This window comes from Zingiber officinale, chromosome 1B (genome assembly GCF_018446385.1).
Source record: "Zingiber officinale cultivar Zhangliang chromosome 1B, Zo_v1.1, whole genome shotgun sequence".
NCBI classification, from domain to species: domain Eukaryota; kingdom Viridiplantae; phylum Streptophyta; class Magnoliopsida; order Zingiberales; family Zingiberaceae; genus Zingiber; species Zingiber officinale.
In genome coordinates, this window is record NC_055986.1 from 166,236,749 (window position 1) to 166,252,066 (window position 15,318).

At 37.1% G+C, this 15,318-nt stretch overlaps 1 protein-coding gene across 2 annotated transcripts; it reads right to left on the bottom strand.

Annotated features, from left to right (window-relative positions):
* Nucleotides 1-1,174: 1,174 nt before the first annotated feature.
* Nucleotides 1,175-9,707, bottom strand: LOC121989228 (putative 1-phosphatidylinositol-3-phosphate 5-kinase FAB1C). 2 transcript variants are annotated; one of them, XR_006114209.1, is made up of 12 exons: nt 8,600-9,707; nt 7,740-8,513; nt 7,501-7,654; nt 7,073-7,417; nt 5,111-5,920; nt 4,681-5,015; nt 4,461-4,587; nt 4,220-4,381; nt 2,590-4,113; nt 2,258-2,515; nt 1,586-1,935; nt 1,175-1,377 (listed from the first exon to the last, which is right to left on the bottom strand). XR_006114209.1 is itself a non-coding variant. In XM_042543133.1 (11 exons), exons 1-11 carry the CDS (start codon nt 9,019-9,021, stop codon nt 1,681-1,683), a joined length of 5,166 nt encoding a protein of 1,721 aa, XP_042399067.1. In that variant the 5' UTR covers nt 9,022-9,707; the 3' UTR covers nt 1,408-1,680. The 2 variants fall into 2 exon arrangements, 1 of the variants encoding a protein (XP_042399067.1); XM_042543133.1 differs by lacking the exon at nt 1,175-1,377 and having other exon boundaries at nt 1,408-1,935.
* Nucleotides 9,708-15,318: the final 5,611 nt, after the last annotated feature.

The following is a 15,318-nucleotide window of genomic DNA, read 5'->3' on the forward strand; positions in this document are numbered from 1 at the left end:
AGTTTTATTAATAAATATGGTTCATGAATATTATTTACGGACGTTTTTCATGAACGTTAATGAGATGAACACATATGTGTTCAAAATTATTTATTTAGTTTAACGAGTTGTTCAAGCTTGTTTATTTAATCGATCTTGTGTATTGAACGAACATAAACAAATTCTTATTAAGTCGAACATAAAACTTATTCATAAATGTTCAATTCATTTATAGTCAAGGTAAATGTCAGGATCGAAAGTTGAAACTAAGAGATTGTGTCGAAACCTGAGACTAAGCTAGGTTAAATGTCAAGATTAGAAGTCGAGACTGAGAGATAGTGCCAAAATCAATTAAACTAGAGTAGACGTCGAGATCGAAAGTCGAAACTGAAAAATAGTGTCGAAACATGGGGCTAAGCCGACACTGAGAGATAGATAGTGTCGAAACATGAGGCTACACCAAGATACGTGTCGGCATTTGAATCGCTCTGATCGGAGACTTAGTCTCATCTAAGCTACATCTAGTTAGGGATGTAAATGAACCAAATAGTTCGCGAACTATTCGAAGCTCGATTTGGTAAAAAACTCATTTGAGTTCGTTCGTTTATCTTGTCGAGCCGAGCTTGAGCATAAGGATATTCGGCTTGTAAGCTCGCGAACATGTTCGTTTATAGGCTCGCGAGTCAAAAAAATAAACATCAAACCGAGCCAAAAAATGAGTTCTAAAACGAGTCAAAAAAAAAATGAACTCTAAAACGAACCTTAAAATGAGCTTTAAAATGAGCCAAAAACGAACTCTAAAACGAGCAAAAATCGAGCTCTAAAACGAGCACGAACTCGCTTAACGAATTAAGCTCGTTAACTTTGATAATCGAGCTAATAACGAACCGAGCTCGAACGATTTGCGAGCTTGATAATTCCAAAACGAACCGAGCTCGAGCCTTGTGATAAAAATTCGATTCGAGCTCGAACCAAGCTCAAGTCCGAATATAACTTAAATGAATCGAGCTCGAGCTTAATACTATTTGACTCGATTTCACTTGTTTACATCCTACATCAAATTATTTAGGTCATATCCGTAATTTTGACTGACAACTCCACGTGGCCATTGACCTGCAGGACAAGTGGGGCTTATAAAACCAGTGCATTACAAGCCTCATTTTTTAAATCTAGTCGAGGAGGATTAGCATCAGACTATGATTTTCAGAGCGTCAAACTGACGCATCCGTATGTTAATGTAACAATGAAGTTGAGTGTTATCACTCAATTACAATCAAGCAATCCATATCCGTATTTTGGTTGAATAGGAAGAAAGAATGGGGAGGGAATAGATGATACACTTTTCATCGTAAACCTGTTCTTTGAACTCCCCTTGTTTCCTCATTCCTATGCATCCACCTGAGTAAACAAGCCATTGAATCCATCGAGTACACAATTCAACTTGTATCTTACAACATATGAGAATAAGACTAAAGAATTAGCGTCCGAGCATTAGAAAGATAATGTATCCTTAATGCCCAGAAGATCCATCCCATATGATTAAAAAGCATGATACAGGTAGTAGGGGCAATTGAATAAATCAATGGAATAGGGGATAAATAGATACCTATTCTCATCTTTCTGGAATGAGTTTTATTGACAAATTCGACTCTAGATTCGTGGGAACAACTCGAACATCTTTGCAGACGATGACAAGGAGGCTCAAGACGACCACTGGTCAGGGACTGTAAGGAAGTAATTTGACATGGCTTTCCTGAATCTTTTCTTGTACTGCAATGGTGATATTACAGTCGGAGTCGCATTTTTTGGGCCACCGAGGATGCCTGAGGCTTTTACCCAGGTTTCGAGCTGCTTGTCCCATGTGTATTGTCGCATGTAGTCTATTATACCTATAACAAGCTCGTTCTTTGTCTCATCGATGCCAGCAAGCAATGAGTAGTCCATGACATCGATAGACTGCAAAGCATGAGGAGAAGAATTTAGAAAATTTGACTGATGAAAAATAAAATAAAATGCTCACAGGAAAATTTAAGTTCGATGAGAGAAAATGATACCATTACGATCAAGAATTCAAAAACATTGCGTAAGGTAAAGAAGAACACAAAGACAACCTATTATGATTTGAAGTTTTTATATAATGTGAACCGCTACCCAAGATAAAAAGATATGCAATTCATTCTAATTTAAGTTCAATAAAAAAAAGTAAATAGTTAAATACTTGAGCAATTAAAATATACAAAAAATATTGTAATCGATATAAAAGGGAATGGCTGCTTACTGCCAGAAAAGAAGTATCATTCCAAACAGCACGTTCCAATCTTCTCTTTGCCTTGCTTCCTATAAATATTGGTTTCATCTCTAACAGATTTAAATCTAGTAGAACTGTATTGTTTCCCGTGGTATCAGGGTTATAACGAGAGCGGACTGAACCTTTGAGATCATAAATTCTTGAAATACTCCTATTAAAGAACAGATTCTCCATTACCATGACATCAATTTTCATTTCCCTTCCACCTTTGGAGTGCTTAACAGACACCTGATACATGTAATGAGAAGATCATACAACGATGTTACCTGAAGTATAATGGTAGAAGACTAGTAGTTACTAACCTGATAAATACCAAGGACTTTGGCAAGGCTGGTTGGGCTACCAGAAGTAATAGCTTCTGTTGAATATTTGAAATATTCTGAAGCAAAATCTTCAAAAGAATCCAACTCTGTTTTCGTGATTTGCTTTATGATAAATCTCTCATCCAATGACTTGGCAAAATAAACATTGCTTTTACCACCTTGTGCACTCCATCTCTTGCAGCGGCTTAAGGAGCGTATGTAATCCAATTCACTTGGACAGCATAACTTCCTTAGTGCATGAAATTGCTTTGTGAAGTAACAAGTAACAGAAAAGTTTGCTTTATCTGAAGGAATGGAATACTCATCATCAAAAGAAACTCTGAAATGAGTTTCCTTCGAGTCTAATACCCGAGAAACTTTAGGCTCCTCAGATCCAAGAACAGCCTGATGAGGTAGTAAACCTGTTCCATCAGCATGGTTGCTGTGATGGTTACCAAAACTACTAGTTTTGCTCATACTAAAGTTCTCAATTTCATCTAAACAGGATGTTATATAGTCACCATATTGTTGGGAAGTCATAGCATAGGATATGATGCTGGAGGGTTCATCATCATAGACTGCAATAACAATATTGTCAAGAGCACTTTGAGGTAATAGTAACCGTGCCCCTGCAGTCATCTTATCCATTATCGGTGAAATATGCATAGGCGTGTGATTGAGAAAATTATCCAATCTGGGAACTGGAGAACTCTGTGAGTACGCTCTTCTCATGCTTATAAGTGGATTGTTTGCCATGCTTGAAAGACCCCTAGAGGAATCAAAGGATCTCACTGAACTTAAATGCAACGAAGCAGGAAGGAAACCACCAATTACTCTTCTACGGAATTTTAAAGCAGAATCAAACGAATGAACCCTTAATGGGGAATTAACCCTCCTGTAGGATGGAGTGTCCTTTAGAAATCCACTTTTATCAACCTCTGAACAATCTTTTGGTCGATCCATCAGCGGCTGACCAGAACCACTCCATGCTAAATCAATTTTATCTGAAAGGCTAGATGTGGGCAAAGTTGAGTTCTCCAAAACAGTACTTCCATTGTCACCAAACACAGGTGTGTCGTCTTCAAATTGACTAGAGACAAAGTTAAAACCCGCTGAGCCTAAGTACCCCTCTATGGACAAGTCCATTTCAACCATGTTGTTTGTGTTACAGTCAAAAATCTCCAAGCTAAGATCCTCATTCTTCTTCTGAAAACTTGATTTTTCAATTGTACCTGAAAAAGGTGACTTTGCAGCAGTTTCTCCAGGCAAGCTACTAAATGATTCATCCGTCAAAGATATTTCTTCCCTCAAATCGCTCATATTGCTTCTAGAGGGGAAGTTAACAAGAGGCAAGCCAGTCACGGTACAATTTTTCTCCTTGGACAACGAGTCCAGTGAATAAAGTCGACGATCCCACACGTATGAATCAAGTAGAAGTGCACGTCTCAACCGGTTAAGCTCTAAGATGTCAAGCATTTCCTGAGGGGGTTGAGTATTTCCAAATGCAACTTGTTGAAGCAAGACCTATGGACACAAAAGAGAGGTTATTTTCTTATCATACAGTTGTGCCCTTGAGAAATAAATTGTTAAGATCAGCAAAGGAATATTCTGAAGCTGCAGTTGCACTTACATCATAGTCATGCCGTTCTTCAATAAGCAAATCCTTCAGCTTGTTAGCATGTCTCTGAATACTTGCTTTCAAGGGTTCATTCTCAAATGTTGTGACCTTCCTCTCAATTGTATGTAGCACATCAGAAATCTTATCATGCAAAATATTTATTTTATTGGATACCTGAAGGTAGAAAATTGCAACTTGTTATAACACCTACTCTTAATGTAAATAAAACTGACAAGCAAAATAAATAATTTACCAGATCTGCCTCCTCTTTCAACCATTTTTGCTCAACATGGCAGTTGAAATCCAGAACTGATAGCGGTAAGCAAACAGATAAGATATCTACAGGGGAATAATGAAAGAAGGCGACCATGTTGCCAAACCTGCCAGAGAAAGGGAAAAGGGCTTGGATTTCACATATCAAGAGTCAAATTAAACTAGAGGTTGAATCAAACATATTCTCTTTTATCAAATACCCGTAGAAGCGAAGGCAATCTCTTTGAAGTGAGTGGCCACAACTTGCAACACGGTTAGCAGTAGCGTGACTTGAGAAGCTAAGTTCCAAGAATTTCCCAAAAGAAAGCCCCCATGCAGCATCAGACATGATGACTCTACGTGCAGCTGGTGGCACTCCATCCTCGTCTCTTTTGCACTTAAGGCATCTGTGCCACATCCATATCCTTCCATCATGTTCACCAGGTAATTTTAAAGAAGGAAGTCGTCTGACCATGATAGTAAGGCTGCCATGTTGGTGAGTATAACAACGAACATGGGATTCTGTTGGCTCTTTACAAGACGGACAACAATATGTCTGATCAAAAACAGAGAAGCGGTAAACATCAGAAAATGCAAAAAAAGGCAAACATATAACAGGGTTCTACATATTCCTTCAGCTAAATTGCTTACCTCATCAAACAAATCATCACGAAGATATCTACCAAGAGGCTTATCAAAACTACCATAAAACTTGATTCGGAAAAGTTGGGATCGCTCACAAACTTGGCTTTTTCTTATACAAGTGCTTGATAAGGAAACCAATATGCTCTGGTGGTTATCAGCAGTGGAAAAGTAATTTCCAGGAACTTCATTCTCAAGAGCAATATCTGACTTATTATGTCCATCTTCTGGTATAAGAAGCCTCTCATTAGAATCCTTACTTCTTTCTTTAACTGATTGTTCAAGCATTGCACCTTGGCGATTGCTAGGATGGATAGATAAAGGTGAAATGCAAGTTGGTTCCTTGAAAGAGAAACCAGTTTCTGGCCCACAAATGAAAACATATGGAGAGGATTTGAAAGCAGTGCCCCTTTGATTAGAAAATTCATTCATATCAGAAATGCTAGTTAACTCAAACAAAGAGTTAGATTTTTGAGGATCTGAAATATTTTCAAGTAATTCTTCGTGTGAATGGATGATATCCAAGGATAGATTCAACCTCTCTATGTCAAGTTTGATGCCTGACCTATCGTTTGGATGATTATTACCAACAGTTTTGTCCGGAGAAGTCACACTAGAAACTGTAGAGTGAAATTGATCGGCCTCAATAAGCTTCTTAGGCAACTCAATTGAAGGCACTATAGGAAATTTAGGCAGGGAAGCACCCTCGTCAGCTAGGAATGATGTCTCCAATGATAGATGATAAGCTGCAAAACTTGCATACTGGATAACATGCTTTAGCTTCTTCAATTCTTCAAGACATGCACCCCTCAGAAGAACCTATAAATAAGTATAGAGAGAAAAATGATCACAAAGTAATATTGAATAAGTCAACATACAAGAATGTTTTCACATTATTGATGTAGCATCAAATATCAAACTTTTAAAAAAAAAAATCAGATTAAGGCATATAATAATCTCCATTTTTCACGTTATTATTGTACCATAAAAGTAAAACTTATAATATCTCTCCAAGTAAAACAACATTAAGTTCCACTTAAATACTGTATTTCCAGTTTGTAACATTGAGTGCTTTAGATCAAACAACAATAAGTTTCATTTCCTTCAGTTCTCAGTACTTTGATGTCAATGCAATTAGCTCATAATCTGAAAATGACTCACAGCAAGATATGCCCTCAACAACGGTTATTATTACTGAATCAATTATATATTCATATCTTAAATATAGTCCTCAACCTAGCAGAAAGTTTTATTCCCCTCCTACATCCAAAAGACCAAAACTACACGGTGGGCTGGATTGCTACTCAGCTAATGTAGCTTAATTTGCAACACGCACGTTAGACTCTTACAAGAGAACCAATGACAAATGCTGATGAGGCATGAGGGATGTTATATGTGCTCCAAAGTCCAAAGCACAAGAAGTTAAAGAAACATCCTTTGGTAAGTACTTCAAACACGATAAGCAGCAAAGCCAACTAAAAACATCTAATATCCTAGAAATCAGACAAGTACTATTTTGAACGAGGATTCTTCTCCCACTTCACGTGCAGCACTAGTGTCAACTACCCAAAATTCAATGGGCTGCAAAATGGCTGCCCATCATTAACACAAGTTGTAGATGGAGTAAGGACTATGGACCATAAAGCAAACACAACATAAAACTTATATACATGTTGGAAGTGCAATCCAAGGTCTAAAATTAGGGTATCGGTGTATTAAGCTGTGAATACACGTTGAATATGTACAATATCACTTTAATTGTATGCAAGCTGTTAATGAATCTAATCTCTTTTCATATACTTGTCTGCGAAGACATAAAGCTTATATTTAATTGCAATAGTGAAAAACTCTCAAATAAATCATGATTTCCTATAGGTAGATGAAACAAAATGAGTGTGACTTGACAAATTAACAAAATTGCACCATATCATCTTCAATTAATATTGATAATCACATTAAATTTATCATTACCGTGCACCCTAAACGTCGTGGACAGCCTTCAAAAAACATCAAAGTTTTGCATGGCTTCTTTGCCTGTTTGGTAGATGAGAATTCTTCATATACTTTTTCTATCCGAAACATTTCACAGTGCCCTAACGTCGCTGAAGAAAGACCATTGACGGATGGAACAATCTGAGCACCTGTACACTTGGATATCCTCTCTAACAGAGGTTTCTTGACATTTAGCACTAAAGATACCTCTTTTCTTTCCAAAAGATATTCTTGAGCATATGAGGAAGCACTTTTCTCAACAAGAAGCACATTGGGACGAAGTGCCTCTATCTTAGAAAGCATTGTATTCATGTAATTGGTTTCCTGTATATGATGAAACTGGGTTAACAAAAATAATAATAATAATAAAGAGAAGAAGAATATAGATGAAAGGCCAATCCTACAACCTTCTCAAGAACAGATACGATAGATGCCAATTCATTTGGAGCCTTTTGATACTCCAGTGAGCCTCCTAAAAGAAGCAACCTAGGGTTCTTATGCAGTGCAAGCATACGTTTGTGCTTTACATTCTTTGTACAGACTACTCCCTTGACTAGGATGCTGCAAAATAATGATAAACCATTAATTTCTCGGTTCTAAAAGAGAACTATATTATAAACTGCAGTGAAGTAGCAAAATATCATACCTATCACTTGGACGGCCTGATGCTATACACTTGACTTTAACATAGTCACCTGGATCCATGCTACCACCACGGCTAGTGTCCGGTTTAACGAAATTAGCAGCTTGCCATGCTAATGAAGATATTATTTCCAGCCAGTCCGGCCCCTTTTGATCACTTCCCGCACAAACACCTTCTCCCTTCAACAACTGCGATACAAGAGCACTAAAATGAGCATGAACATTCTTTAAAGCCTCCTTGTGAGACTCATTAGACTTCTCTCTATTGTGGAAGGAATCACTACTGAAGCTACTAGTTCTGAAGAACTTGGATGATTCATCAACATCATCATCCTCATCAATATATCCAAAGAAGTTAGTTTCATCATCATCTTGCTCGTCCTCAGGGATAGGAGGGTAAAAGATTTTATCATTCTCAAAATCACAATGTTCTGCAGCTTTTTGACTATCTTGATCATCGTCTATCATGACATTCTCAGAAATTGAATCATCATTAGCATTCTCCAGTAAATCCTCAGCATCTACTCTGTGTTTGCTGAACTGATGTGGTGAACCTTGACTAAAAAGGACAGTCTGTTCCAGGAGAGAGCTAGCTAGCCCTTGTTCAATGGATCTACACGGACTGTCAAAAGGACTTGAATTTGCTGACTTGAAGCTGCACAACTCATTTCCAGCACTGATACTCATAGAATCTATGTCCGAAAACTCTTGAGAGAATATGCTCATAGGCATGAAAAACTGCTTCCCCTCATCCTCACCCTGGTGGTCATTATAACTTCTGCAATTATGAGAAAGCAAATCAAAACATCAGTAAAGTAAACGTATTAAGGATGTCAACAGATGGATGAGAAAAGATGGAGGTACTTGTACGTTGAGCAATGAAGCAGGCGCGGAGAAGACAACCGGCGGAGCCTATCAGTGCTAGATCTGGACAAGGGCGACTTAGGAGATGTAAAAGGACTGGTTTCCGCAATCGGGATGTCATGAGGCTGTGCTGCTTCCCAGGGTCCATTGTCAACTGGAAAGCATAAGTTACAAAGACACATCTGCTGTTCAGCTCGATCTGAAGTCGAGGCAGCACTAAGCATACACTTCCGGCACAGCAACCGGCCACAGCCGCGGCATCGGTAGCTAGACCCGGGCGACAAGTACTCTCTACACTCGCTGCACGCAACGAGAACACCGACCGACGACATCAAGGATTCAGACAACACGTCAGGAACAATGCTCGCCCAAGATCTGACCTTTAGTATCAGATCAAGAATAGGGTAATTAGCAACTCCCATAAACTGAAACTGCTCTCGGTCATAAAAAAACCTAGCAGTTCCCCTTCCCTCCGTAATTCTTTTTTCTTTTTCCCTCTTTTCTCTTGTCAAGATCTTTCGTAAACTTCAAACTGACAAGATAAGCTCCCACCCAAGAAACAAAAAGTAGAAAAACAAAACCCCAAAAACAAAAACAAAAAACGAGTCTTCCGACTCCTTTCAATCCCCAAAAACCGATTGCCAAGCACGAAGCACAAAAACCAAAACCCGTAAAACCTACAACCTCCGGAAGAGACCAAAACTTTCTCTAACCGGCGACCGGGAGCTACTATGTACAATCAGGGTGAAGCGGGAAAGAGCAAGCACAAACAGCATCCCTTTTTTGGCTCTTGCTGCGCCGAAACCAGATCCGGACGCCAAAGAAGGAGCTTCAACCCGTCAACCGATCCCTGATTGCTCTGCAAAGGCCCCACTCGGGTCTCTGACCATCAGAGAAAAAGGCTCGACCTTGGGAGCCGGAGCAAGCCGAGGACGCTAAATGAAAGGCAGCAGGAGGACGCGGCGGAAGTTGAGGGCTCGATATCTCCAGGAGGGGCGGCAGGCATCGAGCGACCAGATCCCGGCGGCGCATCCCATCTTCGGCGACGGCAGAAATCTGTTGTGGTGCCGGAGACGACGAAATAAACAAAAGGGAATGGAAGAAGCGACTTGCGTAATGGCCGATGGATTTATACACCACCGCCACCGAAAGTTTTCCCACGGCATTTAGAAAATAGAAAAAATTCAAAAAATATATATAAATATAAATATAAATATAAATATAATAATTAAGGTAGAAGTAAAGGCTCTGCACGGAAGGACGACGATAGAATGAATAGGAAAACGATTAATATGAGGAGAAAATAAAAGTCCCTTTCGCCTCCTCTAATTTATCTACTTTTCAATATCACCCTTTATTATTATCATATTTCATTCAAAGGATTACCCTTTATGTAAAATAGTATTTCAATATATTTTTTTATTCTAAAAATATATTTATTTCGAATAAATCTTTTATAATAGATTTTCGACTGAGAAATCTTTTGGGCAAAACCAATGGAAAGATCGCTCATCTCCATCTTATTGTGGTACAGTAATTATACCACAGTAATTTAGTTTTTTAAAAATAATAATATTGATACTTAAAAAAGGTTTATAAATTTTAATATTTTTATAATTTCCAAGTAGCTCTAGCAAAATTACCATCATCTATCGCGGCACGTGCTTACCTAAAAGGCTATTTTTTTCACAATTTGAAAGTTGGAAGACAAAAAAACATAATTTACCAAATTCATAGGTCTAAAATGAAAAGAACAACAAACTTTAATCTAGGTGTGATTTTTTCCGCCAAAAATAATAATAATAATAAAATTTAAGGGTCAAAAGAGATAAGCATGGGCAATGGACCGTGTCATCGAATTATAATAATGTTTTGCTAATTAAACACAAATCTCCCATTGATTCTTTAATTGGCCATTGGTCGGGAGGTTAGATCTGGGGTAGGGTCGGCCGCTTCCCTACCCAACGGTCAATTATCGCGGATGGGGAATTACGAAGAGAATCAATGGATATATGTCCTTTCCAACCATCTAATTACAATAATTACAACATTAAAAAAAATAAAAAAATATAATTAATTATATTTCTATTTTTCTTCAACAATTTCTCCTCCTCGACAAAAATTCATAAAATAAATACGTAGATTAGATGCACGCGACTGTTCATCGGTGGTTATATTTGACTTGACGAATCGGAACGGTCCATGATAATTCACAAACTTTCTCGGTTAAAAAAGCTGGAAGTCACATCACAGCTTTAGACAAACGTTCTCCCCTGCAGTGGCTCGCTTTCGTAGTCAATCCTCGGGTTATTGTGGTAATGACAACGCATAAAGATGATGATGAGGAAGAGGAGGAAATGAGTAGATCACGGAATCCGTTCTCCCCTGCTATTTTGCGCCTGAGGAATTGAGGAAATGTTGTTATATGAGATTTAAGGTTAAAATTCGATGTGTCTAACATATTTTTTTTTTCTCATGTCTTATCATCTATACTAATGATTAGTAACTCCGTATTAATATATGGAATTGAAGGGAGGCCGCCAGCTCCGCTATTAATTAATTAATTAATGAATTAATTAATTAATTAATTAATTAATAAATATTGTTGCTGGCTGCCTTGGATGGATTTGTGTTGGCTTCTGGACATGCCTTTCCGCCGTGGGTGAGTCAGCTCCACGTGAAGTCGGAGGAGGGGCAGGCGAAAGGCATGCACGTATTTGCGTAGACAAGCGGCGACGACGACGGATTTATGAGCCCCGTGAGCGACTTTAGTAGGCGAGAAAGGCAGCGGGCGATGCGTGCGTGGCGCGGAGAAGTCGGTTTGGAAAAAATATGAATCTGGGACGAGCGGAGGACTCGGTGGGAGGGATGGTGGGTGGCACGTGCGATGGTAGAGTTATTATTTTGATAATTCAAATGTATGTACGGATTAGGGATGGTAATAGGTCAGATTTAAATCGGATTCTATATCTTTTGTTTGTATATCCATCGGATATAGAATCTTCGATAGATATGCTCATATCCATTAAATGATCGGATATCTTTTATAATTATAATTTTTCTTCTTTCTATCCAACTATTATCATTCAACACAAATATATTAAAATTAACAACCTATTAAAATATATATATATATATATATATATATATATATAATTAAAAAATAGATTAAATATCTATATAGTCTCCTCCTAATATCAACAAAAATAGTAAATTAATTTTGGAAAAAGAAAATTTTCTTTAATATATGTATATATATTATTTAATCGGATATTCGTATCAAGTATCGGATATTGATAGTCCCTCCATACTCTCCTCCATTCGAATCGGATATCGGATCCTCCATCGAATTCAGGTGAAATTATCATCCCTAATACAGACTTTATCCATAAAAAAAACTTTAATTCAGCTCTCTGTTAGAATTGTGTGTTGATGGGTGATCAGGATCGATTTAAACGGACGTAATAATTGAGTGATTTAAATGAACATAATGGCTTGGTTAAGATGAAATCATTATAGTAAAAAAAATGAGATACCCCTTTATTTACATGCAAAATGGATGAAATCATAATGAGACAATTCGTACAATCCTACTAAAAATATTTCAATTTTTATGTTACATAATTAATAATTAAAATGATCATTTACATATTAAATAGATTACTAATTTTATATATAAATACAACCGCCCATACTTACATCATAAATAATATTATTATCTTGCTTTTGTAAGCTAGTTCTAATAGAGAATTTTTTGAAGGGATACACATGAAATCACCAAAAGTGAGAATTCTTCTTTAAATTTAACTAAATAATATTAACTTAAATAAAAATAATGTCCTAATAATAACTAACAATTATTTAAATAGTCTTAAAATTCTAATAATATAAAGATAAAGATAACTTTAATAAAACATATTTAAATGATATTTTTAAGATCTATAAAAGGGTTGTTACACCCAATAATGAATGTAGATATATGAGCTCAATGCAAACTAAGAATTATTAAAGTTTAACCGAACTTGTTCTGATCTCACAACAAAAATGATTTGGAATGTTCTTGGATCATTTCTGGATTGTAAGATCATGTGATCCTATCTGGATCGTGATTTTACAAATTAGGGGTGAAAGGTCTGATTGGACTGAGTAAACTATTTTGATTAGTCAAACCGAAACAGTTAGTCCTAAGGGGAGAAAGGTAATTAAGAGTCGAGCAAAGGGATTTGGATGGGTTAGTCCTTGCAGGTGGGCCAGTCAATCAATATATGACTCAATGTTCTGGGTGGACCAAACATGATACTCACAATCCAATTCAAATTAAATTAATTAGATCAAATTGCGACCGATTTAGCTCCACAAACCAGATTTAGCTTTCGCATTTATATTAATAAAAGGCACTAAACTGGCCTCAACTAACCATTTTTTTATTACATTGTTTAAAGTTTCATATTTATCTCATCCCACAGTTGTCCACGCTGGATATTTGTTTAATTTGAGAATATTTTTTTGGTTATTATATTTTGAGAGTATTAATAATCACAAATATATATATGTCAACCAAACTAATCTATATATAAACTCCAAGCTGTATTAATTCCTATATATGGCATAAAGTGGATGTTTATATATATATAATCACAAATATAAATCTAGATGAATTAACTATTCTTAATTCAAATTTAAATATTTTAAATTAATACGCCAAAAATTGATCATGCCATCATGAGACCAGCCCTAGAAAAAGATCATCAACCCATCAACGAGATAAGCTTCTTTAACGAATGCAATAACTAAAATTTCATCATCAGTGACAAGAATTTACACTCACAACGCATCATAACATCAGACATCTTGTAAGCATGCATGCTTTCTTCTCTCGAGCTAGTAAAAAATGATAAATTTATACGATAAAGGATGATCTTGGTGGACGGGATCAAACGTCAATGTTTCAAGGGAATAAAATAACATTAAAATAATAAAAAAAAAAATCAGAAGGCCAAGCACAGCAAAAGGCGATTTAATAGGGATGGAAATGCTCATTAAAATAAACGAGAGGCAAGAGATGCTTTAGCTACTTCTGCTTAAAAATAACAAAGAGGCAAAGATGGCCGGGACAGATGACAGGAAGAAGGAGAATAAAGAAAAACTTCCTCTTGCCAAGCAACGACAAGACAAGTTACACATTTGGAAAAAATTATATATATATATAATTAAAAAGAATCGTCAAATGGAGGGACAAAAAACAGCCCTTTTATTCTCAAATTAAATATCAAGCTCGAGACTCGGTGATCGATAGTGAAACAATATCCACATTCAGAACCTTTTCCATAATTCAACTTGCCCAATGTCGTATTGGAAACGTCTGTCCAACAACGACCGTAAGAGTTTTTTATATATATATTTTGATGCGGCTGCCGCCTCATTGGACATTATTGAGGACTTTTTAAGATCGCTGAAGAACTTTTTTAAACTCCATAAAGAACTAGCTCGACAGATCGATAGATCGGTAACTCAGCAAGCCGGACTCAGCTCAATCGGATTAAACTCAGCTAACTTATATATGTTGGAGCAAAAGATGAAGCTATCATCTTAATTAGCGCCCTCTTCGAGAGAGCTCCATACTCTCTGAAATATAGAGACATTTGTCCTAGTATTCTTTACATGAAAGAGATCAAACATCGAGATTTATTGAAACAATCATCCATAGGATGACATTATATATATAATTCATCCAGTAAAGTGATTTGGTGGTACATAATTGTATCATAATTATTTGCTTCTATCCCTTTCCCTGTGGCGTCGCCATCCATTTCACAGCTATGATGCTCTCGCTTAACATCTTAATTTGTACAGGTCGATGCGATTATGCCACATCCTTACTCATTTCTTTGCCCTTTTATCGCGCTCTTACAATTAAGCCGACGAGGATTGAATTGATAGCCTCGATCGCCACCTTCCTACGTCACTGTCCCGCCCCCAATAGAAACTATCTCGATCTCTCAATAACTGAGGCAACGTCCCTTGTACACTAACCTTGTATGTCTTATTGCATGCACTTTAATTAATCTGCACTAGATGTGTGAGAATTAAGACAGAGTAGTTCAGTAGCCCGAGGGGTTTTATTTTATGGTGTACCAAACCATGATAGCTCAGACTACTCCATCATCTAAAGGTTGCTCATAGAACAGGATGCACAGGGCTTGATCATCTTGACATCTTCCACCTAACACTGAAAAGAAAAGCTAGAAGATTAGGCATTCTTTCTCTGGTTTCGGTGAGAATCTCTGTAAATTAAAAAAAGATAATTAAACAGGTTAAACACTATGTTGGCTTGGTGCTGATTATTTAGTTAACTTAATTTGTCTCGGTCTGGTCGTCTAATACTATCATAGAACACCGCCTTGGTAGAACAACTCGATCGTTAGCTATCTATGACCCATCACAAGTTCAGTGCATGGGGAATTATTAGCTACGATCCAAGCGAATGTTTCTAAGGGATTGAGGCGAAATGTTTTCATGTGTAGCTGTGGAGAAATGGATCCAAAGAGAGAGATTGGAGGAAGAATATTGTACAGTTGCTCCATCACTCATTATTGTTAGCTGTCTCCTAATAAAACATGGCAGGCAATTCATAGCATTCTTGGGCTTGATCCGTACAGAAACAGGAGATTGGATGAGAAATGCGGTTTATATATCTGACTTAGCAATGAGGATGGCAA